This window comes from Acinonyx jubatus, chromosome E2 (assembly GCF_027475565.1).
Source record: "Acinonyx jubatus isolate Ajub_Pintada_27869175 chromosome E2, VMU_Ajub_asm_v1.0, whole genome shotgun sequence".
NCBI classification, from domain to species: domain Eukaryota; kingdom Metazoa; phylum Chordata; class Mammalia; order Carnivora; family Felidae; genus Acinonyx; species Acinonyx jubatus.
The window spans coordinates 55,251,274-55,278,215 of NC_069396.1; the positions used below are offsets into that span (position 1 = coordinate 55,251,274).

General features: G+C 40.6%; 2 protein-coding genes and 1 pseudogene across 4 annotated transcripts in view; 1 reads left to right on the plus strand and 2 right to left on the minus strand.

The window, feature by feature from the left end:
* The window catches only part of LOC106972991 (zinc finger protein 677-like), a 433,591-nt gene that overhangs the window by 316,246 nt on the left and 90,403 nt on the right, over nt 1–26,942 (minus strand). The window lies entirely within an intron of this gene.
* Nucleotides 10,596–11,511, minus strand: LOC128313293 (vomeronasal type-1 receptor 2-like; annotated as a pseudogene).
* Nucleotides 19,546–26,942, plus strand: part of LOC106974915 (zinc finger protein 677-like) — a 153,086-nt gene continuing 145,689 nt past the window's right edge. For all 3 annotated transcript variants that reach the window (XM_053210967.1, XM_015072206.3, XM_015072205.3), the window contains exons 1-3: nt 19,546–19,609; nt 22,322–22,383; nt 25,112–25,265. In XM_053210967.1, the coding sequence (XP_053066942.1) occupies nt 22,369–22,383; nt 25,112–25,265 (169 nt within the window). In that variant the 5' untranslated portion in view covers nt 19,546–19,609; nt 22,322–22,368. The remainder of the gene's footprint in view (nt 19,610–22,321; nt 22,384–25,111; nt 25,266–26,942) is intronic.

Consider the following 26,942-nt stretch of genomic DNA (forward strand, 5'->3'; position numbering starts at 1 on the left):
TATAAAAATTCATACTAGGGGGAACTAGGTCTGTGTTGTGAATTAACCAATCATCGGTGTTAAATTACACAGAAAATTAAAATTATTTAAAACTCATGAGATGAAGTGTGTCAATGGAACAAGTGTATCTGTGGAAAGACCTACTAATCATCTTCTGTTTAAATCTTCTTTAAAAATTTTATTTTTCTCTCTACATCTAACTGTGGGGCTCATTCACAACCCTGAGATCATGAGTCACATGCTATTCTGGATGAGCCAGCCAGGCACCCCTATAACTTTTTTTACTCAATTATTTGAGGTTTCCTTTTTTTTTTTTTTATTAATGTTTTTTTTTATTATTTGTTTTTTAATTTACATCCAAGTTAGCATGTGGTGCAACAATGATTTCAGGAATAGATTCCTTAATGCCCCTTACCCATTTAGCCCATCCTCCCTCCCACAACCTCTCCAGCAACCCTCTGTTTGTTTTATATTTAAGAGTTGATTATTTGAGGATTTGTGAGGCTACATTGTTATTGATGACTTACAACTTCAAGTTTGCAATCCACTGATGTTCTACTTTACACGTGTTTTATTTATCAGCCATGGTTTTCACAGAGAAAGGATTGGTTACATGAAAGGAGCGTGGGGCTTAGTCATACCTGTATATCCTGGAAAGGCTAGGATGCTAATTTTAAGATACAGTGTAGTATAAATTTGAGATCATGAGTAGTGACAGGGAATAGATGTAAAAGTATTATCTATATTGCCATGTTTTCTGTGGTCACAGCCTCTCCTCTAGATTGGTTAGTATGATTGAGAGTCTTTGTTGATTAGTACAGGAAACAATTCCTCTATCAGATGATCATGAAACACTGTAGGTGGGGACACTGAGAGAATGTGATTTTCATGTGAGTGATGGGTTACTAGGGGTGGCATATGTGGTAGAGAAAATGGAGGGGGAATGATAGTCTCTCCCTCTTTTGAAAGGTAATGTATAAAATTACTCTTATTTTTGAAAACTCAAGGTTATAGAGGACGTTTTAATCAGAACCAAGGTAGGGGTTCTTGGGTGGCTCAGTATGTTGAGTGTCTGACTTGATATCAGTTCAGGGTTGTGTCGTTGGGCTCTCTGCTGAGTGTGGAGCCTGTGTAAGATTCTCTCTGCCCCTCTCACCTACTTGTGCTGTCTGAAAAAACAAACAAAATGCAAAACTAGTACGCTTGTGAGGATTGAAACTTGGATTTTGATACATTTTGATTTATTGTACCCAATTTCTCAGATAATATCTAAGTACGTAAAATATAGGCTTTTGTGTAACCCTAAATGAATGATGTTTTATTAGCCCATGTGCATCCCACCTCATTGGACCATTTCATAATGAACACTAATAATACATCCTTGTCCTCTCTAGGTTGAGTGTCACCCATAACATTTTTTTTCCATGTTAGATTCAAACCTGCAGTTGTAGAAATATATATTCATAAGTTCAATTTGAGAGTTACACACTCCATAGTATATCCCAGATTATTTTTGTGGCTATAATGAAAATAACATAGCAATGCAATTTCAACTCTCACCCTTGGCAACCTGCCTTCCCATTCAGAAATATACACCATATGATTATATTTCAGCATGTCTTTTGTACTGAAATAAGACACATGTGTTGCACGTTACATTAAGAGAATAGAAAAGTCGTGGGTATATGAAAACTATTAGGAACTAAAAGAATATTTCAGAGGTAAGGATAAAGGTAACAATGTATACTTTGTGCTGGAGTGCTCAGGGAATAATTTGAAAAGAGAAATCTTCATGAGTTTACTCTCAAGAATGAACATACTCAATGGGAATCTTTTGATAACTAGAAATCTCATTTACCTTCTAAAACATTTTTTGCTCGTTTGCACTTGTGCTTACTCCACTGGAACAGATGGCAGATGTCAAGAATGATGACTCCATTGTCTGAATTGTAAGGAGAATGTTTGTTACATAATGATGCTTTCTCGGGAGAGCAGGGTAGGGTTCTCAAGTTCTGAAGATGGGTAGAGAAAGCAGGAAATGGTGACTACATTGTTATGATGCATCCTGTGTGGGGCTGGGGAGATGGTACTCATTGCACTGTGAACTTACAACTATTGCCAAGGGAATGGCCTCTTGGGCGTCATTATTAGCTTGCCCTGCCCAGATAACAATGGTTTCAGGCAATACCCACATGGTTGTTTGACCAGAACCACTGAAAGTGTATCATGCAAATACCTATGAGGAAGGGCAAGTGGGTGGAGGAAAGCAGCAGAAAATTGCCCGAATGGGAACATATTTACAGTGGATCCGGAATATCCACAATTGGTGTGTGGCTTGGTGAAATGTGATATTAAGTTTCTACTGGAGACATTTAAATTTTGGGACTCCTTGTACTTAGAATTTTTAAAATTTTAACAATAGAACTCCCCAGAGGGCTTAAGAGCATATGTGATAGATCCAAAACCATGACCTGTTTGGAGAATGCACAGACCTATTTCTTTATGGCAGCCTTACCACTATTGAGAGAACACAGCAGTGAGGTGGGGTAATGAATTAATGGAAAGATGGTAAATACCATTTGTGAAAACTGTCTAGGGAGTTGATCCCAGGACTTGTTAAGATACATACTTTTCCTGTTGTCTACCCTTATACCCAGCCAAGGGTTTATTGCTTCTTCCACTTACAAATGTGTACCAAGTAGTGCCTGGTGGGTCTTTTACGCCTCAGTTATATCTTCAATGTCAATATCATCAAAAAGTTTTTAACCTGTAATAAGATACTGTACTTGCAAATTGAAAAGTAACAATTGCATATTCCATGTTCTCTTCATGAGTACAAGACCTACTCCCAATTATTCTTAGTTTTCCAATTGAGACCAATCTTGTGTCACCATTGCCGTTTCATTATGTTTCATATCCCAAATTTTATACTAATTCAGATGTGATGAGAATGTGACTCTGTGTGCCAAGTTGGCAAACTTTTATGTAAGGAACATACAGTAAATATTCTTTGTAGGCCATACTGTTTCTGTTACCACTCTTCCAGTATGTCCTTATTGGGTCAAAAGTACCTAAATATGAGTGTGGCTGCATTCCAGTTACACTTCACGTAAAAACAGACGGTAGGCTGTACTTGGCTCATGTTCTGTAGGTGGCAGACTCCTGATCTACACAAAGGAATTATGAGCACTAGAGTAGTGGGGTGCCTGGGTGGCTCAGTCGGTTAAGCATCCAACTTCGGCTCAGGTCATGATCTCACAGTTTGTGAGTTCAAGCCCCGCATTTGGCTTTGTGCTGACAGCTTAGAGCCTGGAGCCTGCTTCCAATTCTTTGTCTCCCTCTCTGCTCTTCCCCCACTCATGCTCTGTCTCTCTCTCTCTCTCCTTCAAAAATAAATAAAAACATTTTTTAAAAATTTAAAAAAAGAGCACTAGAAGTAGTAGCTATATGGGTAAATAAAAACTGTCTTTCCTATTTTTAAGCCTCTTTATAGTGGATGGTTTAAGAAACTAACAGTCTAGGGGCACCTGGGTGGCTCAGTTGGTTGAGCGTCCGACTTAGATGCAGGTCATGATTTCAAAGCTCGTGAGTTTGAGCCCCGCATCGGGCTCTGTGCTGACAGCTCGGAGCCTGGAGCCTGCTTCAGATTCTGTCTCCCTCTCTCTCTGCCCTTCCTCTGCTCACTCTCTATCTCTCAAAAATAAATAAATGTTAAAAAAGAAAAAAGAAAAACTAACAGTCTAGTATATATGTGTATAGTATATGTAAAAGTAATCTATACTAATGGTAGCACAGGGCAGGAGTGGAGAAATGGAAGTCCTTGTGGAAAGGAAAGGTCGGGTGCTCCATATGAAGAAGTATAAACTCATATGAAGGTATAATGTGGTCAGCTGTATAGGATAACTCCTAAAGCAAACACATAAAAAATAGTTATCGCTAACACCAGTAAACAAAGAAACAAACAAAAAGTATTTAAAGCAAAATTATCTATAAAAATTCAGTTATTTCATGGGCACCTGGGTGGCTCAGCCCATTAAGGGTCTGACTTCATTCAGGTGATGATCTCACGGCTAATGAGTTTTAGGCCCTGCATCTAGCTCTGTGCTGACAGCTCAGAGCCTGGAGCTTGCTTCAGATTCTGTTCCCATCTCTCTGCCCTTCCCTCACTCAAGCACAGTATTTCTCTCTCTCTCTCCCTCTCTCTCTCAAAAAGAAACATTAACAAAAATTCAAAAATAATATTCATATATTTCAAAGAAGACAGAAAAAGAACAAAGGAGATGTTACAAAAGCAATAGCAAGATAATTTATATATTAATATCTGTAAAACAGACTTAAGGCCCGGTTGTAAAGCAAACATTGCCACTGATTTTTTTTAGTTTTATTTATTTTAAGACAGAGAGAGAGGGAGAGAGGGAATCTGAAGCAGGCTGTATGCTGTCAGTGTAGGCCCAACATGGGGCTGAATCTCAAGAGCCATGAGATCATCACCTGAGCTGAAATCAAGAGTCTTGCACCTAACCATGTGAGCCAACCAGTTGACCCCATGAATTGAATTTTTAAAAGACAGGCAGCAAAATATTTCTTACAAGAAATTCACTTCAAAAATTAAGGACACAAAGTAAATCATGGAAAAAAGATAAACATAAATGGTATTAACAATAGAGTAGCTATATCAGATTAAAGTTAATTAAAGAGCAAATTGTATGACCAGGGATAATGAAATCTATTTCATAGTCATAAAGGGATACATTCCCCAGAATGACATGAGAATCCTAAACCATACACGTGGCAACAGAACTTCAAAACCCCTGAGAAAACGGACAGGAACGCAATGACAGACCTATCAACAATGACAGAGATCTCCATGTCCCTTCTCTCCATGATAGAACAAGTAGACAAAATCAGTACCTCAGCGACTGTAACATGACTATCAAGGAAACTGCCCCAATTGACATTTACAGAGCTGTGAGATAAAAGAAAAATTATGTATTGTTCTCTGCCCCTGGCTCCTGCACAGCACTCCTAATGTCCTTGTATTTCCTAAGTGACGAGGGTAACAGCAGCATCTTTTGTGATAATGAGGCCTCTCCTGTGTGGGCTCTTTGGGTGGGGCTGCTCACCGGAAGGATGGTGATTTTGAGCCTTATCCCCTCATCCTCCAGAGAGAGGACAGGGGCTGGAAATGGAGTTAATGACTGGTCATGCATATATGAGGAAGTCTCCTCAAAAGCCCAATGGCTGGAGATTCAGAGAGATTTCAGGGTGGTGAACACCGCCCCTCCAGGAGGTGACACACCCCAACTCCATGGAGACAGAAGCTTCTGCACTGAGGACCTTCCCAGACCTCATCCCGTGTGTCTCTTCATCTGACTGTCCATCCGTATCCTGTATCATAGCCTGTAATAAACTGGTAAATGTGTTTCGCCGAGTTCTGTGAGGGCCTCTAGCAGGCTAGTCAAAGACAATGAGGGGGCTGTTGGCACCTCTGATCTAGACCAGTATGCAGAAGCACGTGAGTCAGCCTGGACTTGCGGGGCGGCTGGAGTGTGTGGAGGGGCATCCAGGGAGAGGGAGTCACAGTTGAGGTGAATGGTAGGAAACCAGCTGGTGTCGGAGACTGCTTGTTGGTGGGGGAAACCCTCCACGTATTTGTGATCAGAAGTGTCAGAAGTGAAGTCTTCTGTGTGAGTAGTGAGGGAGACAGAATAGAAGCACACAGTAGGGGAAAAAACAGATTTTTTTCCCTACACAGGAGAAATACTGATTTTTTTCATTTATAAGAATGCTCCACCTAACCAGGGAATTAAACACAATCTTTTAAAGTGCACACAGTACTTTACCAACAGAAACCATATTCTGGCCCATCAAACTAGTCTCGCTAAATTTTAAAAGGATTCACATCACACAAAATATGTGTATGACCACCATGGAATTATGATAGAAATCACTAATAGAAAAGCCTCTGGAAAATCCACAAATACTTGGAAAACAATGACCTCCTTGTGACTAACCCTGGGACAAAGAAGACGTAGAGAAAGAAATGAGAATGTAGCCTGAAGTGAATGAAAATGAAAGCAGAACATTCATAATTTGCCACCACAGCGAGAGAAACTAAAGACCACGTCCTTGGAAAAGGGCTAGCCACAGAACACCTAAGCCAAAGACTCTTCCTTTTTGTTTGTTTGTTTCCTTTGGGTGTTTGACCAAGGAGTGTGAACTTCTCCTAAGTGATCTTATGCAGTTCTGAGGCTTAGGTGAAGCAGGACAGTGAAGAAGGCAAGGTTCTTGAGGTTATTTATAAATATTTGATTATGATAAACCAGTTGAAAATGTTGTAACTGAGAACACATAGTCCACTGAGGGTAGTTAGATTGTAAAGGGCAATATATTTCTAGATGCATTAAAATAAATGGGGGCACCTGGGTGGCAGAGTCGGTTGAACAGAGCACGGAGCTCCCTTAAATTTCTCTCTCCCTCTCTCTGTCTCTGCCCCTACCCCACGCGTGCATGAGCTCTCTCATGAAATAAAGTAACAAAATTAAAACAATAAAATTAAAAATAAATGGATATTTTAATGGAAGTAGAGAATATAAAATGGCAGATATGAGGGTAGTAATATAGGGAGGGAGTAAGTGAAAACATGATTTCAAAGGTGGTACAATTACTGGAGACAATGACTTTGGGTAGTTAAGATGGGTAAGGAGAAAAGAAAAGGTCACAAAGTACCAGTCAGCTTTCTAGAAGGGTTTTCTATCGTAGCAAATATCCCTGAATTCTCTTGGGTTCATCAGAACAAACATTTATTTCTTCCTCATATCACTTCTATCATTAGTCACCTCTTGCTTGGTTCTGTCATTTGAGTCTGGGATTCAGGACAGAACTTCAGTCTATGTGGTTATAACTATTCTTGCGCCAGAGAGAAGAGAAGGAGCAAACAACTGTTTACACTTAAAATATGCTATTCTACTCACACCGCATTAGTCAAGGTGGCTATAAATTGGGAAGGACGTGTAGTCCCCTCAAAAAGAAGAAGGGTTGCCTAAGTCATGTGGCCAAGCTTGATATCAAAGAGCAGAGACATATAATCTCACAAGAGGGTGATAATTAATTGGAAATATTACAACGTACGATAGTACAACTTCTATCAGGAATCATTTATCCCTTCTTTGTATTTCACACAAAATACACCTAGGTTTGTCCCGAAAGAAAAAATTTCTACCCAAACATGACTACAGTCACATGGGAGGGTCTTGCAACAGTCTCGTGAGATTCCTCTTGGTTGAGAGCCTGACGTGGAGTCCTCACTCCTAACACATTATGGTGGAACAGAAAAAAACTCAATAAACCCTCCCATTCGGAAAAGAAAAGGAAAGGAGGGACCCAGCAGTCTCTGGTCCACAGCAAACAGGGAGGGTCAGGACTGAGGAAGGATCTTTTCTTAGGGTCCTACTTTTCCCCTGAGAATAGCTTTCCAGTCCTTTGTGTTTCACCGTTCTTGACTTCATGTAGTTACATTTGCTAAAGTGTCAGAAACCCTGTCTTCCTTGCACAACCAGCCGTTTTCCCCAGTGACCTCCTTGCCATCATAATGTACATCACCAAACATTACTGCATGATCACAGTTTCCTTCTCGTGCAAACTTGGCGCATCGTGGACAGCACAGTATTTTTAAATAGCACTTTATGTGATACCAAACAGCTACATCTATTAGCTATACCCACCATATTTAGCTAGACATGCCATGCTCTTCGTATTTATTTCCGGGTCATTGAGCCTCTTGGGCCCCTCTAACAGAGCCACACCTGTGCTTTCCGTTCACTAAGCCATGCTGTCCAAGAGAAGCAATCCTACAGGACCTACTGTAGTCAACGGCAGGTAACTTCATAGGGCATTAGTTAGGGCCATGTCTTTCATGTAGACTTTGCCATGATTTTGAATTTTAACTTGCCCTTGACCTCAAAGGATTTATTAATGGTCAGTTTTACCCGCTAGAGATGAGGCACAGTTACGTCCTTAAATCCTACTTGCAAATCAGGTCATTCACTTCTGACATCAGGTCTTTCTTGGAATACTGTCTTAAATGCAGCTGAGAACAAAGTGGCATGGTAGTATCTTTTGCTTTCCTGATCTCTATATTGGTAGAATTGATATACAGGGGGGATAACCATCCCCCAGCTCGGGAGCATTTTCAAAGTTCTGGGGACATTTTTAATGTCATCACTGCGGTGGTTCTACTGGTATCTAGTGGGTACAGGCCAGCGAGGCTGCTAAATATCCCACAATGCACAATACAGCTTCATACATGAAAGAGTTATCTGAGCCCCAAAGTCTACGGAATTGTATAACTTATACCATGTAAACCTCAATCAATAGAAAGCAGGAATGTCTATATTAATACCAGATAGAACAAATTTCAGAGAAAATAAAATTACTGAGGATAGAGGGGGAAATTACATGATTGACGGGTCAAACAAGGTGACTTTGCAATGCTGAGTATATAGCCACCAAAGAATAGCTGCAAAATATGTTAACCATCAAATGATAGAACTGAAAGGAGAAACAGACAAATTGACAATTACAGCTCGAGACTTCTCTCAATAATTGACAGAATAATGACAGAAAGTCAGCAGGACACTGGTGAACACTACAACACCATCAAGTCACATGATCTCATCAACATTTTTATAACACCACCCAAACACAGGAGATTACACACTTTTTTTCCCCTCAAGAACATATGTCAAGACAGTTGTTCTGCTGGGTCCTAAGGCACCCTTCAACAAATTCAAAAGAACAGAATCCTAGAGGGTGTTCACTGCCCACAATGGAATCCAACTACAAAAACATAAAGTTAACAGGAAAATCTCCAAACACTTGGAAATTAAACAACATACCTTCCAAATAATCCACAGGAAGAAGAGGAAGACTTGAGGGAAATATACGGCTGCGTGAAAATGAAAATACAACATGTCATTATCTGTGAGATTCAACTGAAGCAGTACTAAGAGGGACATTGATGCTCAATGCTTATACTAGAAAAGAGGGAAAATATCCAGGAACAATCTAAGTTGCAGCAAGAAATCAGAAGGAAAAAAAAAACACAACCGAAGCAGAAAGAAGGAAATAATGAAGGCAAGAGCAAAAATAAGTAAAACTGAACACAGGGAAACAGTAGAGACAATAAAACAAAGAGATGGTTCACTGAAAAAAATAATGTTCATGATTCACTAGCAAAACTACCAAATAATATAAGAGAAAACACAAATTCCTCTTAACAAATTAAAAAGGGAATATTACTCCAGAACCTGGAGACATCAAAAGGGTAGTAAGGGATTAATACAAAATTCTACACAGATATACTTGAAAATTTAGGTGAAATAGATCAATTCCTCTAAAGGTACACCTTACCACAAGTCACCCATGTGAAAGAAATGATAGGAATGCTTTGAATTGCAGAATAAGGTTGTAATCTTGAAATTCCCTCCCAAAAAAGAAACCTGCAGATACATAGAGTGAGTATTGAGAGTTTAGCTAATCCTGGTGCCTCAGGATCCATTCTGTGTGGCCAGGGGTCTGTAGGGACCTTGAACTGATACTAGCCTTTCCCTTGAGCACATACCCTAATAAGAGCCCACGAAGTCAGAAGCAAACTGTACCTTTTCTTTCAATGGTGTCCATATTGCCTTGGTGGTGATTTCAAAAGCGATACTACTCCTTTTGAAACAAACTACATCGTGTACTCCAGCTTCAAATTGCTACTCATCTCCTGCACCAAGCTTGATGAAGGGCCCTCCATAACCTCTTGTATCCTCAAGTTTGAAAAGCAAAAGTCCATCTTGAAATCTCTTTCTCCCCAACCATGCCAACTACCATCAAGATTTAATACAGAACAGTCTGCCTTCTAAACATCTCAAAAGTACATTCAGTCTTTTCCCACATACCCAATGTTTACTGACTGCCTCTCACCTGCACCCTTTCTAAAATTCACCTGACACCTCTTCCTATGTTCCTCTTTGTCCCCCACAGTTTACTCTTCAAATGTTGAGCAGAAAACATTTTCACGCACTCATCTTGCTCCATAAGCATTACCATATTTCAAATGTCCCCAGTTTCCCTTAGGATATAAAGCACCATATTCACGACATAGCCTCCAAAGCCAGCAGTAAGTAAACCTGGTTTTCCCTCCGCCTTCACACCAGGCCATTTGTATCACAAATCAGGATTCACAATTCCAATCTTGTGAATCTTGGTACATCTTGGGAAATTTTATTATCTCAATTTGAAAGTTACACATTCAAAGATATATCCAGTATGTTCACATTATGTCAGGACTGTTTTGTAGAATCTTAACTTCTCCACTGTTACCATTAATAAAAATAGAAACTATATAACTACACACATATTAATTACAGATTATTTCATGTATCATGATCTTTACTATTTCCTATTAGGCTGGTGTCCGTGTGTCTCGTTTACCCCTCTCCCTGCAATGAAACTGGTTCATTATTGTTCTTCACATTCTTTGAGGTTTCAGTGCATCCCTGACTGAACAGGTGGAAGACAATTCATATATCCCTGATGAGATGAGGGAATTATGTATTTCTTCCACAGGAGACACAATACAGCCTGAATATGCTGGGGTCATGGTTCATGAGAACAAAAGAGCTAATACTTGGAAAACATGCAATGATTAGTACAGCGACATTCACCAGCCACCAACTAGAATTATCAAAGAGAGGCAAGTAAACATAAATAATGGAAGAAATGGCATTAAACGATACAATGGTGGTCACCAAAACAAGGATGCTTTGGGTGGCTCTGGTCTCAGGGGAGGTCTGGGGGAGAGATTGTTCCTATGGATGCATTGGACCCTCTGCTTGTGACTGTGAAAGAGAAAAACCATGGAGCTGCTGACCAACGTCATGTGTCCCAAACACAAAATGTCAAGGAAAGATGTCATTGCTGCCTATAATGAGCCTGTGATCTTGTCTCTACACTGTGAAGCACAACAATATCCCAAACACTTTTTTGGTAATAGTTTTGTTGTTCCATTTACAGTCATATAAATGGGAAAAAACTTATTTGCCAGCATGTGGAACACCCCGCACAGGATACTGGAGGGGCCAATGTACTTTGGAGCTTTCACTTTAAGCTCTGCCCACCTGGAGTTCCCAGGGCTGATGGTGATGGCCTGGAAGACAGTCAAGGGCAGGTGGAGCAAAGGGACATACCTCTGGCCACTCCATGAACATATAAAAGAACGTAGCATCCATAATAAATGGTGAAATGTTTCAGCCCCAGCGCTGCCATCGTCTCTGGGATTCCTCTAGAGAGAATGGGCAAGGAGTTGGCTACACTCAGGTGCCTGAGAACCATCTTTGTGGATCTCGGCTTGCATCCCCTGAAGCAAAGGGACATCTAATGATAGAAGAGTGAGAAACTGCCCAGGATTCCAATGACTATGTGGAATAGGGAGATCACTACTATATTCAAATCCACTGAGGCCATTCTGTCATTTTCCAGAACTCACACATAGAGGATTCTGCATGAAAATAATGAGTTTTGGGCTACACTTTCATGGAAAATAAAATCTTCACCTACCTCTCCCTTTCCCTGAGAATGAACATCTAAACTCTATTGTCTTTTGTTAAGAGATGTCCAAAGTTACATGTGTGTCTTTTTATAGCACTTACAATGTGTGGGTCACTGTTATTACTGCTTTCCCTATTGCAACTTATATAATATTCACAACCCTATGAGTTAGGAACTAACATTACTCTCATTCTATAGACGAGGAGAATTTAGCCATGGGAGGTTAAGTGACTCATGTAAATAGCAGAGGAATCACGATTTGAACCTTGGTTGCCTAGTTGCAGTGACATGAATGTTTGCTACGGTACTATACTATGCCAGGAACCTCGTTATGGATACACACACGCACACACACACACACACACACACACACACACACATATACCTCCTCATATTTTAAATTTATTTTACTTACTAAACCTGGTTTGATCATTTCCCACTTTCGTTTAAGTATTCTTTATAACCAATATAACTATGGAGTGAAGATTCAAAGGTATTAATAAATTATTCATGCACTGAGTAATTTTATTGAGCCAATCTGATTTATTTAATGTAGACAACTGTTAGGATGGCAGCTGAACTCATTTCATTTTTTGCCTGGACCAAAAGGACAATGGCATCTGTAACAGAAATTATGGGGCAGAACTGCACTGTGTGCTAACATATGGGACATGAAACATCACATAGTGATAAAGCATATTAGGGCAGAAAATAAATTAATCCTATTTAAAGATCTATCACTGCATGTTTGCTATTTTAGAACAAACTGAATCTGGAGCCAATATTTGATTTGGAAAAGCTATTAAAATACAATGCAAACATGCAAAATGGAATTTGAAGCCTTCAACTCTTGGGATCTTGAAAAGCAAGAGAGGTGAGTTAGTGAATTGGAAATACTGTGGAAATGATTTTAAACCAGAAGAAATATAGCTTAAAATTGTCTTGTTTTCTTGATGAGATATTTTTAAATAAATTTATTATTTAAATATTAAAATATAAAAACAAAGTCCTTAATTTTTTGCTCTTTAAATCCCTCTGTGGTGACATTAGCTTTTTGTTAAAGTATCTTTCCTAATTTCAGGAAAGAGAATTGTCTTGCAGATCAATAGTCCACAGAGATTTTCAGGAGAGACACACTGTCTCCATTAAGCACACAAAACTCAAGTTATAGAAGAATAATTTTCAGCACTTCCCATTCAGTCACACTGTTTCTGCTGAGAATCAGGTATTTCAATTAGTTCCATCATATTCATTATCACATGCACATGCCTTCACAGGGCTCACAATATTGCTCCTGAAAATATCTCTGTGACTCTTGCTCATGGGATTGAATAGCAGATAAGTTCCTAAAGTATAATCTTTTTTTTTTTTTTTCTTTAAGTAGACTGTTCATGCCCAGTGCGGGGCTTGAACTCATGACCCTGAGATCTAGACCTGAGCTGGGATCGAGAGTTGGAAGCTTGACTGAGCCACCCAGGCGCCCCCTGAAATTATAATCTTGAAGTATCTTAAAATTCAGACTCTGAGCGCACTTGGATCAAACATGAAGAACCCTGTCAATGAAGATTTTGTTAAATTATGTTAGCAGCAGTCATGCACTGATTGAGCAGTCTCTCTCACAAGCTCAGCCTGTGCCGGAAGATTCTTTTCCCAGACATGCTCACCTACCCAGATTCCTGCTGCATCTCCCAACCTTAGAGACTGTGCTCTCACACTAAACTAGAAGATTCTCACAGACTCCTTCCTGCTGCCAGGACTGGAGGCTGGGTGTAAAGTGGCAGGCAAAGTATGTGTGGGAGGGAGGAAGCCAAACCCTGAGATACAGGTTAGTGATTCTGAGACCTCACCTCCCCAAAGAATTGCCGTCATCATGTCAGCTGTAGTGACAATGATAATTTAACACTTGGGGAACTGAGAACGGTTCTGAAAAACTCTTTAATTACCAGGGTCTATTAGAAGTTTCTAGTGAGCATATCCAAAGGGATCGTTGGAGTGTTTGAGAGTGACTCTTCCTTTTCCATTATTCCTGCAAGCAGACAGGGTGTCCCATGGAAGGAGGAAATGCTGACGTCTGAGCCATGAAAGACCAGCCGAGAAGCACACGTGCCTCATTGGATTTTGTGCTTCCCTGAGAATTTCTTTTACCCCAGTCTAATTCTTTGTTACTCCTCACACCTAAGTACCACCACCATTTAAAACTTATGGGCAGAGAGAAAGAATCCTACAAATGACTCGAGAAGGATTTTTCTATTTAAAAATTCTTCAATATCTGCAGTACATTTTAAATCTTCAATAAATGCAAATAAAGAACATGATGTCAATATGTGAGATTTAAAAATATTTGTCCCACTTCCCCAACTCAAAACAAATTAACTAGAAAGCCTATATAAAAATGGACATTTTTTAGGACTATACGTTTAAAAAAATTTTTTTAATGCTTATTCATTTTTGAGAGAGAAACAGAGTGTGAGCAGGGAGCAGGCAGAGAGAGAGAGAGGGAGACACCGAATCCAAAGTAGGCTCCAGGCTCTGAGTTGTCAGCACAGAGCCTGACATGGGGCTCGAGCCCACAAATCATGAGATCATGACCTGAGCTGAAGTGGGTCGCTAAATGGACTCAGCCACTCAGGCGCCCCTCTAGGACGATACATTTTATCAAAATTGATTTCAGTAAGATAAAGAGTCCAAACAGACTAATATTCATAGAGAAAAGGAAGACATTTATCAGAGTCCCTCACAAATAAAAGCACCCAGATTCTTCCATTTTTTTAAATAGCAGATAAGCTAATGCTACTTACTCAATTCAAGAGCATCAGAGAAGAAATAAAATTTCCAAATTATCTTTTTATGTCAAATAAAATTCTGATACTAAAACATCCTAAAGTTGGTACCAAAAAGACTGCCACAGAAAGATCTCACGTCTGCTTAGATATGGTACCAGGTAAAATAAATATAGGCAAAACCCCTGAAAATAATCTAAAAATATGATGACCAAGTGAAATTTATGTCTGTTATTCAAGAATGATTCACTATTAGGAAATTCATTAATATAAGTTCATCATCTTTGTGAAGATAAATCAAGAAACTTACTCATAGTTACAAAAATATTATTTGGAAGAATTCAACATGGAAGAATGTGGAATCAAAATACTTAAAATTAGGAATTTCTTTAGGATCTTTCCAACTTGGCAAAACGAAGTCCTGTGCTTGCTCTTAGGGAAGCCCTAGAGATAGTCCACTAAGGCCAGAAAACCACAGTAAAAAAAGTACATGATCACCCATTGTATTCATTTATCATTATATTAGAGGTTTAGCTAGGGCAATTGATGTATGTGTGTATTTATATTTTTATTATTTATTATTATTATTATTTTTAAATATAGTTTATTGTCAAATTTGGCTAACATACAGTGTGTAAAGTGTGCTCTTGGGTTTTGGGGTAGATTCCCCTGGTTCATTGCTTACATATAACACCCAGTGCTCATCCCAGCAAATGCCCTTCTCAATGCCCATCACCCATTTCCCCCTCCCCCCATCCCCTCAGTTTGTTCTCTGTATTTAAGAGTCTTTTATGGTTTGCTTCCCTCCCCCTCTGTTTGTAACTATTATTTTTCCCCTTCTCTTCCCCCATGGTCTTCTGTTAAGTCTCTCAAAATCCACACATGAGTGAAAACATACGATATCTGTCTTTCTCTGACTGACTTATTTCACTCAACATAATACCTTCCAGTTCCATCCACGTTGCTGCAAATGGCAGGGTTTCGTTCTTTCTCATTGCCAAGTAGTATTCCATTGTATATATAAACCACATCTTCTGTATCCATTCATCAGTTGATGGACATTTAGGCTCTTTCCATAATTTTAGCCAGGGCAATTTAAAATGGCAGAGGAATTAGAAACAAAGATGTAGAACTATGTTTGCAGATGATACAAGCATACCTCTAGAAACACAATAGAAAATTCACTATGAGAAATAATTCAGTAAGATAATAGGATATAATACTGATATGCAAAAACAATAGGCTTTTTGTACATAGGCTATTTTTTTGAAGATTTTATTTTTAAGTAATCTCTACACCCAACATGGGGCTTAATCTCACGATTCTGTGATCAAGAGTTGCAAGCTCCACCGCCTGAGCCACCCAGGCGCCCCTGTACATAGGATATTTTTATACAATGGCCTATGTATGACAAATAATCATTTACAAGTTGTAGTAGCAGGGCCTGCAATTACAAAAGTGTAGTGTAAAATGGGGTCGCGTGGGTAGCTCAGTTGGTTGAGCATCCGACTTCAGCTCAGGTCGTGGTCTCAAGATTCCTGGGTTCAAGCCCCGAGGGGGGCTCTGCTGACAGCTCAGAGCCCGGAGCCTGCTTTGGATTCTGTGTCTCCCTCTCTCTCTCTGCCCCTCCCCCACTTGTGTGCACTCTCTCAAAAATAAATAAATAAACGTTTAATGAAAAAATGTAACATAAAATGAAATAGGGACACGTGGGCGGCTCAGTCAGTTGAGCGCCTGACTCTTGATTTCAGCTCAGGTAGTGATCCCAGGGTTGTGGGATCCCGCCTTGCTGAGCATAGAGCTTGCTTGGAATTCTCTCTCTTTCTCTGTCTGCCCCTCTCCCCTGCCTTTGCACTCTAAATAAATAAATAGCTTTAAAATATGAAATTAACTAGGAATGAATCTAACAAAAATGTGTAAAACCTATATGGGGGAACCAATAAAACATTCCTGTAATATATGAAAGTAGAAATAAATGAATGTAAATTTACATCATGTTCTTGGGTAGAAAAACTCAATATTATAAAAAGATGAGTTCTTCATCTAATTTATGAGTTTAATTCGATCCTGACATAGATACCCTCAGTTAGTTTTTTGAACTAGCATTGTTACTGCAAAGATCTTACAGAATAAAGAACAAATAAGAATAGCCACAAAAACTGTAAAGAAAAGAACACCAAAATGAGTATCGTTATTTTTATGATATGTTTATTTATGAACAGACTATTACATCAGTGACGTTAAAAATTCACAAGTATGCCAAAGTGCATAAGAAAACTTAATAACCAGCAAAAACTGTAGTAGGGATAACATCATTAATGCTTGGTATTTGGGAAATGAGAATTCCAATCAAAATGATAATAAATGGTCTTATTCTTCACATCCTACAGCGGGGTAAAGGTCAAAAGAGAAGTCTATATGGTAAAAAATAATTAAAAATGGTCAAATTCCTTCCTAAGACCTGCTTCTCAAGCACCTGACTGTGCCCAACCTCTGGTTAATTGTCTTTAAAAAAATTTTTTTTAAATGTTTTTATTTTTTTTTAGACAGAGAGGGACAGAGCATGAGCAGAGGAGGGGCAGAGAGAGAGGGAGACACAGAATCCAAAGAAGGCTCCAGGCTCTGAGCTGTCAGCAGAGCCTGATGCAGGGCTCGAACTCACGGAGTGGGAGATCATGACCTGAAGTGAAGGAGGGGCTCGAATTCACAGAGTGGGAGATCATGACCTGAGGTGAAGTCGGACGCCCAACCAACTGAGCCACCCAGGCGCTCCTGGTTCATCATCTTTAAAGAAGTCCCTCAGCAACAGATTTGGGTTGAAAAACGTCCTCAATGAGTTTTGATGCATATTGTTTTGTATGTTCAGAGTTGCCAGTGGTGTATCTATTGGTTCCACCTGCTTCTTGAGTGTCTTCCAGAACATCACGATGGTCCCAGAAACTCCAAGATGTTAGAACTTAAAATAAAAGCTCTACGCGCCTCTCTAACAATCAGCGGCTGGATCCTAACTGTGGGGGTAAATACCACTTTCTCTCTTCTTGTGACTGAGAATGAACAGTGGAAACATCACAAAGAAGTTTGACTGGGGTTGCTGAATAACAAGATCACACAATCACCATTTGCCTTACTTTTAACTTCCTTCCTGTCGGCCATTTAGGATTCATCATCTGGGCCAGCATCTCCATAGTTTTCAAGCTCTTAAGATATAAACAGTGGTCCAGCACATTCACAGGAACAACATCTCCAGAATTTCCCTGGAAGTGAGGGTTACCCAAGGCATGCTTGTCTTGATAAGCACCTTTGTATCATTTTAAGCTCTCTCTTCCACCTTTTCATTTCATTTGGCTCTTTCTGAAAATCCCTGTTGGTGGGTGCTGAACCCCTCTGTCCTAATCACCCCATGGTTTTTTAACAATCAGCCCTTTTGTTCTCTGGAGCCCTGACCTTATTGTGTCCAGGGTCATCTCTGCACGCTGCAGAAGGAATACACAACGGTCTAAAATGACAAGATACCTATAAACTATTGTAAACTGTTAAAGAATGTGTAGTCATGTGTTCATTCACTCCTTGCAGAGATTTAAGCACTGGAGGGGGCAGTCACATAATAGAGAAGATGTGAAAAGCAAATGCAGCCATCACCTCCTTCAGAATTTCCACAGGAAACAGAAGAGGAGCTATTAACTTGCATATTTCCTATTAGACATTATTAAGAGTGGATATGATACTACTGAAAATGTGAAAACCTAGTTTTACAATTTGCTTGTATTATTCACATATAGAATAAATATCCTTATCACATGTCTCTGGAATTATTTCAAAACCAGTATTTCGTCACTACTAGGAAAAGTTAAATATCAATGAAAGAGTACACCTTTTAGAAGCTACGTTATCTGCCTTTGGTACCAAGCATTCAGAAACAGAAAACAAAAAGATCAGTTAAAATATTGAATTTTGGGGGCACCTGTGTGGCTCAGTTGGTTAAACCTCGGACTCTGGGTTGTGGCTCATGTCAGGATCTCAGAGTTTGTGAGATCCAGCCCCAGTAGGGGCAGGGGCTCTGCTCAGAGCCTGGTTGGGATCCTCTGTCTGCCTCTCCCTTGCTTGCGTTCTCTTCCTTGCTCTCTCTCTCAGTATAAATAAACGTTTTTTAAAATTTTAATTTTCAAGTGAAAAATAGTCCAAAATAACTGAGAACAAGGATCCTTAAAATTGGAATTGCAGTGATATTTAGTAATTAATGGCTTAAGCAAAATATAGGTGTCATATGGTAGATCTCAAGGGCGTTTGGATTTATAATTCATCTCAAGAGGCGTGGATTCGAATATCAAATTTAAAGAGAGAAATTAATGCATACCCATAGAGGCAGAAATGTTTGTTCCCCACAGCCCAGGGCCTGGAGGGGAACGCCAGGGAACGCAGTTCAGCGAATGGAGAGCAGAAGTGACAATTCAGTGAAAAGCTCAGTTAATACCAAGCTGCACATTCCCCACAGAACAGTTGTGGTTTTTTTTTTTTTTTTTAATGTTTATTTTATTTTTGAGAGAGAGTGAGACAGAGTGCGAGCAGGGTAGGGGCAGAGAGAGAGGGAGATACAGATCCGAGGTAGGCTCCAGACCCTGAGATGTCAGCACAGAGTCCAATGGTGGGCTTCACCCCACAACCCGGGGATCATGACCTGAGCTAAGTAGAGGCTTAACCTACTGAGCCACTGAGGCTCACCCTCACAGAAGAGTTTTGCGTGTCTCATTCTAGCGTCCATCACCCACACTGACCACCCCGGATTTTGGTACATTAAACAACGAGTTGTCAGGTGGGTCTCATTCGCCCCACGAGGATCCCCGATCCTAGGTCCCCGCGCTGTTCCGCCTCCCTCACTGGCGTGCGTCTCCACCACTCGTTACAAATGTTTCCCTGCGCACCGGGCTCAACTTGTCAAACACAGTCGCTCCCAACAGAAGCGGCCCACCCTTCTCCTAAGGTTGTACCCAGCCTGGCTCCAAACGACACCAGGGGGATTGTAAGGAATCCAAAAGCAGGACGCGAACCAGCCGGGCAGGAAGGACGCACGGGCAGAAACCCGGAGGAGGATGGCCTGCGGGGCGGGATCCAGCGCTCCTCGAACCCGCCCCACATGCCACGCCCTGGACCCGCCTCGGCCCCGCCCCGCCGCGCACGCGCAAGAGCGCTTTCCCGCAAACCCGGAAGCGGATCGAGCAGAGAAGGGGCGCGCTCGGGTGAGTGAGTCTCCCGTTTTGTTGGTTGGTTCCAGGGCTCGCGCTCCTCAGGCCCCTCCTCACAGCCAGGTTTCGGGGGTCGCCTGGCAAGGTAGAATCCTTGAACCCACTCGTCGTTCGCGCTGGGAGTTCGTCCCTTTCGCCTCTCGCGGCGTGGCCATAAGACGTTCCGATCCCAGTCAGTCGGTGCGGGTCACGGGCGTCTGCGTTCGTTTCCGGTTAAAATCTCTCTGAGGCCCGTTGGGGCCCAGCCTTTCTGCTTTTGGCCCTTACACACCCCAGTCGCCTTGCCGGTCGTTTTCCTGCTCAGAACCTTTCTCTGACTCCGGAGTCTCCCCCCGGCCCCCACCCCCCACCCCCAACCGCGTCGAGCACAGTCGTCACTAAGGGGCCCTTCGCCCCGCCGCAGGGAGGTCAGAGTGGGGGCAGAGATGGCGGGGAAAGACGCAGAAATCTGCGGAGTCGGAAAGTGTGGGAAGAACGGCGGGGATTGAAACAGAGGCTGCAGCAGAGTGGGGTCACATGGTTGAAGGAGGAATAGCGAGGGAGGGAAACGGAAATGGACAAAAAGACTGACGAGAAACAAGGACACAGAGAGACTTACACAGAGAACAAAACACATGGTGGTCTCAGACAAAGCACAGGACCCAAACCCAGGTGAATACTGAATTGACTGGGTATGGGATGTTACGTTGTGACGTACTGATTTGTGGCCCTATGACCTCATTAATCTAAAATGTGGTGAATTGTTCCAGTTATGCAGGAGAGATTGCGAGTTGTGACACCTGGTGTTTGAGGCATCTGCACTTTCTAAGTATTGCATCAGAAGATAATGCCATTTGCAACCCCTACTCATCTAGAGGGCAGAGGCCTAGCTCAGTCAGTCAGTGGGGGAAGACTTTCTGTAATCACATGGTGCTTTTTACAGTGGCCATTATTAACAGTACTGTTTCTCTCCCCCTTTTTTTTATGGCTCATGGCATTCTTTTCTAAATTTGATGTATCCTCTTTAATCATAATCCATTGGATAGCTTTTTAATTTCCAGATTATTTTACCTCTTAATTTTATCGTTCAGATTATGAGTTTTACATGCTTTCTACTCTATCATATATTGGAAGTATTTTTGGATGTCTGGCAAATAACTTTATAGTATTTAATCACACATCCGTTAAAGATGTTGATAATCTTTTAACACTCAAAGCTAGTTCAGCCAGTTAATTTAATATTCAGTAGTTCTCTTCTTCCCTTAAGTCATCTTTTAAATTTCCTAGTTCTGAGCTGCAGTCTCCAACTAGGTAGATGTTCCCCTCAAGTCCCCTTTGTCTTTTCTTTTTCTTTTTCTTTAAAAAAACATTTTTTAAATGTTTATTTTTGCGAGAGAGAGAGAGAGAGAGAGGGACACACACATACAGAGTGTGGGTGGGGGAGGTGCAGAGAGAGAGGGAGGACAGAATCCAAGGCAGGTTCCAGGCTCTAAGCTGTCAGCACCGAGCCCAACGCGAGTCTCGAAGTCATGATCCACGAGATAGTGACCCGAGCCAAAGTTGGTCGCTTAACTGACTGAGCCACGCAGGCATCCCCCCTTTGTCTTTTCTGTACACATGTTGAAAGGTGGTCTGGATTAATGTGCAACTTTGTTCCAGCAGCGCCCATCTGTTCATAATACGGAGATTGTTCAGACCTCATCCCCACAGGTGACCCTTTTTCATGTTTTCCAGGACTTGTAACTATTTGTAATTTCATATAGTTTTTCTGGAAAAGAGGAATTAAATGCTTGGGTTTGATTACACCCATGAAAGAGAAGCTTCTCTTGTTTCAGGAATGTGAAAGGTTATGATCTGGAATTAGGCCAAGCCCTTTCCACTTAAACATGTCAAGGCCACCATTTCAGAATTTACTTTTACCCAGTTCTGCTCACCCAACTCAGACTTGTTAAGGGTAACTTCATAAATAATTTCCCCCTCTGACCCCCATTTTACTCACCTTTAACATGAGACAATAGACCAAGAATTCTGAACCTGAGCTAATAAGATGCTTGGAATGATTTTCAAAATTGGGTGTGTGTTTGGCAGTTTTTTGGGAGAGTGTGTGCAGTTATCATTAGAGTTTCAATGTGACCCAGTTCCAAAAATAATGAAAACCACTAAGAAAGAGGCAGGAGCATAGTCTCAGAGACAGAGGCTTGCTTCTGTCAGCCCCACCCTCTCTGTGTATCCTAGCTAAAGCTTAAAAATTTGATTGTGTCATCTCTTGACATTAAACCCTCTTACAGCTTCCCATCACCATCAGGACAAAGATCTAAACTCAGAGTGTAGTTACCAGGGCATTCTGGAGCTGGGGTGGCCCTTAAGTGTTGTTCCAAATTAATGGAATGGACAGGCTTTTATGCCCTGTGTCAACCAGTCATTGTATGCTGGGAGGAGCCCAGAACTTGAGTGAGGCAATTCTTTTGGTCAAGTGCCAGACAGACAGAGGACAGTGTAGTTGCAGTGGAGTGTATTTGAGCAGGGGAGGGCTTCCTGAAGAAATGGGTGAAAAATACACTTGTTGGAATTTATATAGGACTTTATTATCCCTGCATGCCTCCTGTTGCAATGGGCAGCAAAGGACTGTCTTTCTCCTACGTTACAACTCTCACCAAATGTATATTGTGGTGGAGGAAGGGGTTATGTTGATTCTAAACATTAAACAGCATATTTTTTGTCACACAGTATAAACTTACCTGAGAGAGAAGACCAGAAGAGGGAAAAAAGGAGGAATGACTCTTTTCCAGGTAAAAGTCATAATTTTGTTGATTGTTCTTTTTCCTAAAATGTTACATTTTGGACTTGTTAATATTCTCTGTCTCAGAGGTATCTGGCCTACAATGTTACTCACACCCAGGGCCTTCTCTCATCTCCATTCGGATTCCATCTCACTGTGACCCACTGACGTGGAACTTGGGAAGATGCCCCTTTTAGGTGGTCATGCTGTAAAGGACTTTCTATGCAGGCAAGGACTGGAGATGGGGAGTGGGCTCTGTGGTGTCCATGAGTTTGGGTAGTAAGGATTCTTCAGAGACTCCTTCTAGATGCCCTTTCAAGTCATATAAACCAAAATTAAAGAGATTATATACATAAGTGATGTATTAATGTGCACAAGTACCTGAGAAACCCTGGAAAATAAGACTGATGGGGGAAATTTCCTTTGTTTCTACAAATGCCTTTTGATGTTAAACAAGGGAGTCAGTGTGCTTCTGACTCCAAAATATAAGTACTTTGGACTAGAATGGGAAGTTCAAACTAGGAATAAGGAATAGAGAGGGTGTTTTGTTTTGTTAACATAGATTTAAACTGTAGACTCAACAAATTTGTTTAACAGTAAATGTTTTTTAAATTATTTATAGCACATCCATCTCATAAAGACCATGGTGTTCTTTTAGGAACCCTTATGCCACAGATCTTTTAGATAAAAATGTTTATAATTTAGCCAGACATAGCAGAACTTTCTGTCATCAGAGAGGATGTTGCTCAATTACATTTTGCAAATTATTTTTAAGTGTTTTTTTTTGTTGTTGGTATAAACCCCTCTAGTGTATATGTTTTTTTGGTTTCAATTCCATACAGTGATGCAGTTTAGAAACTCAGTAGTAAAATATCCCCTTCCCTGTCATATCTTCCACCATCACTGATTTTCTTCATTGGCAACGGATGTTCTCTTTATTGCAAATCTTGTAAAAGTGGATTTATATATTGTAATGTGATTTAGAAAATATTTTTCAGTAAATGTTTTATCCTGATATTTTATTCTACAAATTGAAATATTTACATACCACATGTCTTCAAATTATTTTCTTGTTAGTGAACATAGAGGTAACCGCTTTTTTAGACCCTCATTGGAACATTCTCTAAATGAAGATACATGGGTCCTTTACAATCTCTTACTGTTTTGAAGAATGCCATGGTAACCGTTTCTGAGCAGGCCAACTAAACTGCACATATCTAAGGATATTTTAAGATTGTACATCTTAAGCATGATTACCAGGTTAATGATGGTCTTTCTGAGGAGTCACAGGCATTCCACTCAGTAAAGATTTTAAATCAACTGTCTTGAACATCCTCAGTTAAAGGGAAATGTGGAAGAGAACTAAGAGGTAGGAGAACAACGTTTCAACAAATAGAAAATATCAGTAAAGAGATATAAATTAAAATAAAGGGATGGAATAGAAATTCTGGAGCTCTGGGCGCCTGGTGGCTCAGTCGGTTAAGTGTCCGAGTTCAGCTCAGGTCATGATCTCACGGTCCGTGAGTTCAAGCCCCGAAATGAAAACATAGAGGTAAATCTTCATGACCTTAGGGTTGGCAGTGGATTTTTATATATGATACCAAAAGCAAAAGAGAAAATGACTAAGTAGATAAATAGGTCATCATCACAATCATGTCTGTGCGCTGAAGGACATTATCACATAAGTGAAACAGTCTACCAAAAGGGAGGAAATAATTGCAAATCACAAATCTAGTAAGGGTGCAGAACCTAGAAATATATGAAGAACTTCTACAACTCAACAACCAAAATACAAAGAGCCCAATTTGTAAAATAGTCAAAGTATTTTAATAGACGTTTCTCCATAGAAGATATACAAATGAAACAAGCACAAGAAGAGGTGTTCAATGAAAGTAGTCATTAGTAAGATGCAAAGTCAAAACCAAATGAGTTTCATTTCACACCCACTAGGATGCCTGTTGTAAAACAACAACAACAACAACAACAAAAAATAAATGTTGGCAAAGATGTGGAGAAATTAGAATCACAGCACATTGCTGTTAAACTATTGCAGCTGCTGTGGAAAGAGTGTGGCCAATTCTCAAAGTATTAAACCATGTGACCCAGTAATTCCACTCCTAGGTGTATATCCCAAAGAATTGAAAACAGATATCCAAACTTACTGCACTTGAAAGTTCATATCAACTTATTAACATCAGCCAAATGTGGTAACAACCAAATGCCCATCAGTAGTTGAGTGAATATGGTCAGTCCTATGGAATACTCCACAGGCAGAGGAAAGGAAATGTTCCACTGATACATACTATATTATGGATGAACCCTAAACATTCTACATGAAAGAAGGCAGATGCAAACAGTCACATTTTTGATATCATTCCACTTACATGAAAAGACCCAAAATCGGTAAATCCATAGAGACAAAGCATTAGTGGTTGCCAGGGACTGGGGAATAGGAAGCACCTGTTAATGGGTAAAGGATTTCGTTTGGGGATGATAAAAATGTTTTTGATCTAGACAGGTGATGTTTGTGCAACACTGTGAATTCACTAAATGCCACAAAGTGGTACTTTAAAATGGCAAAATAGTACTTTAAAATGGCTAATTTTATGTTAATTGTAGCTCTTCAGAATTATCTTGCACGGATCAAAGGGCACTCACTCCAGCCAAGTCGGTCTTTACACATCTCTGCTTCTCTAATTTTGTGTCTGTCTACTTGGTGAAATGTGTTTTTATTTCAGGGATGGTTAACATTCAGGGATGTGGCCATAGAATTCTCTCAGGAGGAGTGGGAGTGTCTGGACCCCGCTCAGAGGGCCTTGTACAGGGACGTGATGCTGGAGAACTACAGGAACCTGGTCTCCCTGGGTGAGGATAACTTCTCTCCAGAAGTTGGTAATTAACTTTTTATGTCTTTTTGCATTTTCTTTTTTTTTTTTTAATTTTTTTTTTCAACGTTTATTTATTTTTGGGACAGAGAGAGACAGAGCATGAACGGGGGAGGGGCAGAGAGAGAGGGAGACACAGAATCGGAAACAGGCTCCAGGCTCCGAGCCATCAGCCCAGAGCCTGACGCGGGGCTCGAACTCACGGACTGCGAGATCGTGACCTGGCTGAAGTCGGACGCTTAACCGACTGCGCCACCCAGGCGCCCCTGTCTTTGCATTTTCTATCGAGAGCCCCTGACGTGATCATAGGAGTTTCAAATCCCTATTCTTAAGAGAATGATTGCAGCTGTTTTTATTGAGAATGGAAAGGTTCATAATGTAGCAAATGGACTCTAACTTCCCTTTTCTTCAGAAGTTCTGCATTCCTGCTTATTTAGGTAGTTGCAGAACATTAGCAGTCAGAAAACCTTAAGGGAGGGAACTGGTGATAAGGAACATTGGGTGTTATACGTAAGTGATGAATCACGAAATTCTGCTCCTGAAACCAGTATTACACATGTTAACTAACTAGAATTTAAATAAAAATCTGGGAGTCGGGAATAGGATTTAAAACCCTTAAATTCTTGGAGCACCTGGATGGCTCACTCAGTTAAGTGTCTGACTTCAGCTCAGGTCATGATCTCACTGTTCCCAGGTTTGAGCCCTGCATCAAGTTCTGTGCTGCCAGCTCAGAGCCTAGAGCCTGTTTCAGATTCTGTGTCTCCCTCTCTGTCTTTCTGCCCCTCCCCTGCCCATGCCTTCTCTCTCTCTCTCTCTCTGTCTCTCTAAAAAATAAAAAACATTAAAAAAAATTTAAACCCTGAAAATTCTTAGTAAAGTCAAATTTCACGGACATCTTTAAAGATATGGCTCAGAGACAATGAAGTTGGGGAAAAAAAGGAAACCTTATGGCGAATTTTTTAAAATATCTGATTCTGTGGTCTTACCCTTGTGCTTTTGGTTTAGTAGTTCTTGCAAGAGAACCAGATCTCTGCATACCTAAAATACCCATTAAGCATTTAGGTAGGTAGTTGACTAAGTTTTGAAATATGTTTCTACACCCACATATACTGAATGTTCGTCCTTGTTTGCTGAACAAAGAGCTGGGAATGTGCTCTGGAAGAGCAAAGCAGATCATGTTCTGTTTTTCATTATAAACGGAAATCTCTTCTTGAGCTGAATATCATCTCCATTTTGGAAGAAGGGAAAGAGCGCTGGACTGTGGAAAGTGAAGTGAAGATAGGGGAACATCCAGACGGGTGGGAATGTGTTGGGGTATGAGCACAAGTCAGAGCTCAGGTGCACAGAGAGTAAGCTGCTCCAGTAAATACTTTTTGGGAACGATTTGTGGAAAAATACAAGTTTATTTCTTGTGAGCTTTCAAAGGAAATCCTTCCTCACCCACACACACTTCTCTTTGTTATTCAAATGTGTATATCAAATGTGTACATGTCTAAACTCCCACTGTTATGACCTACAACACTGTTACCTGGCCCCTCTGACCATACTGGTGCTGTGGTTTGAGAGGAACTGGGATGGCTGTCCCTAAGGAGTCTTTTCCCTGATCCCTCTTGGTTCTCATTCCATACAGGTCAGAGGTGAGGCCTCTGTAGTGCAGACCCCAGGACCTGTTCACTTTCCATTT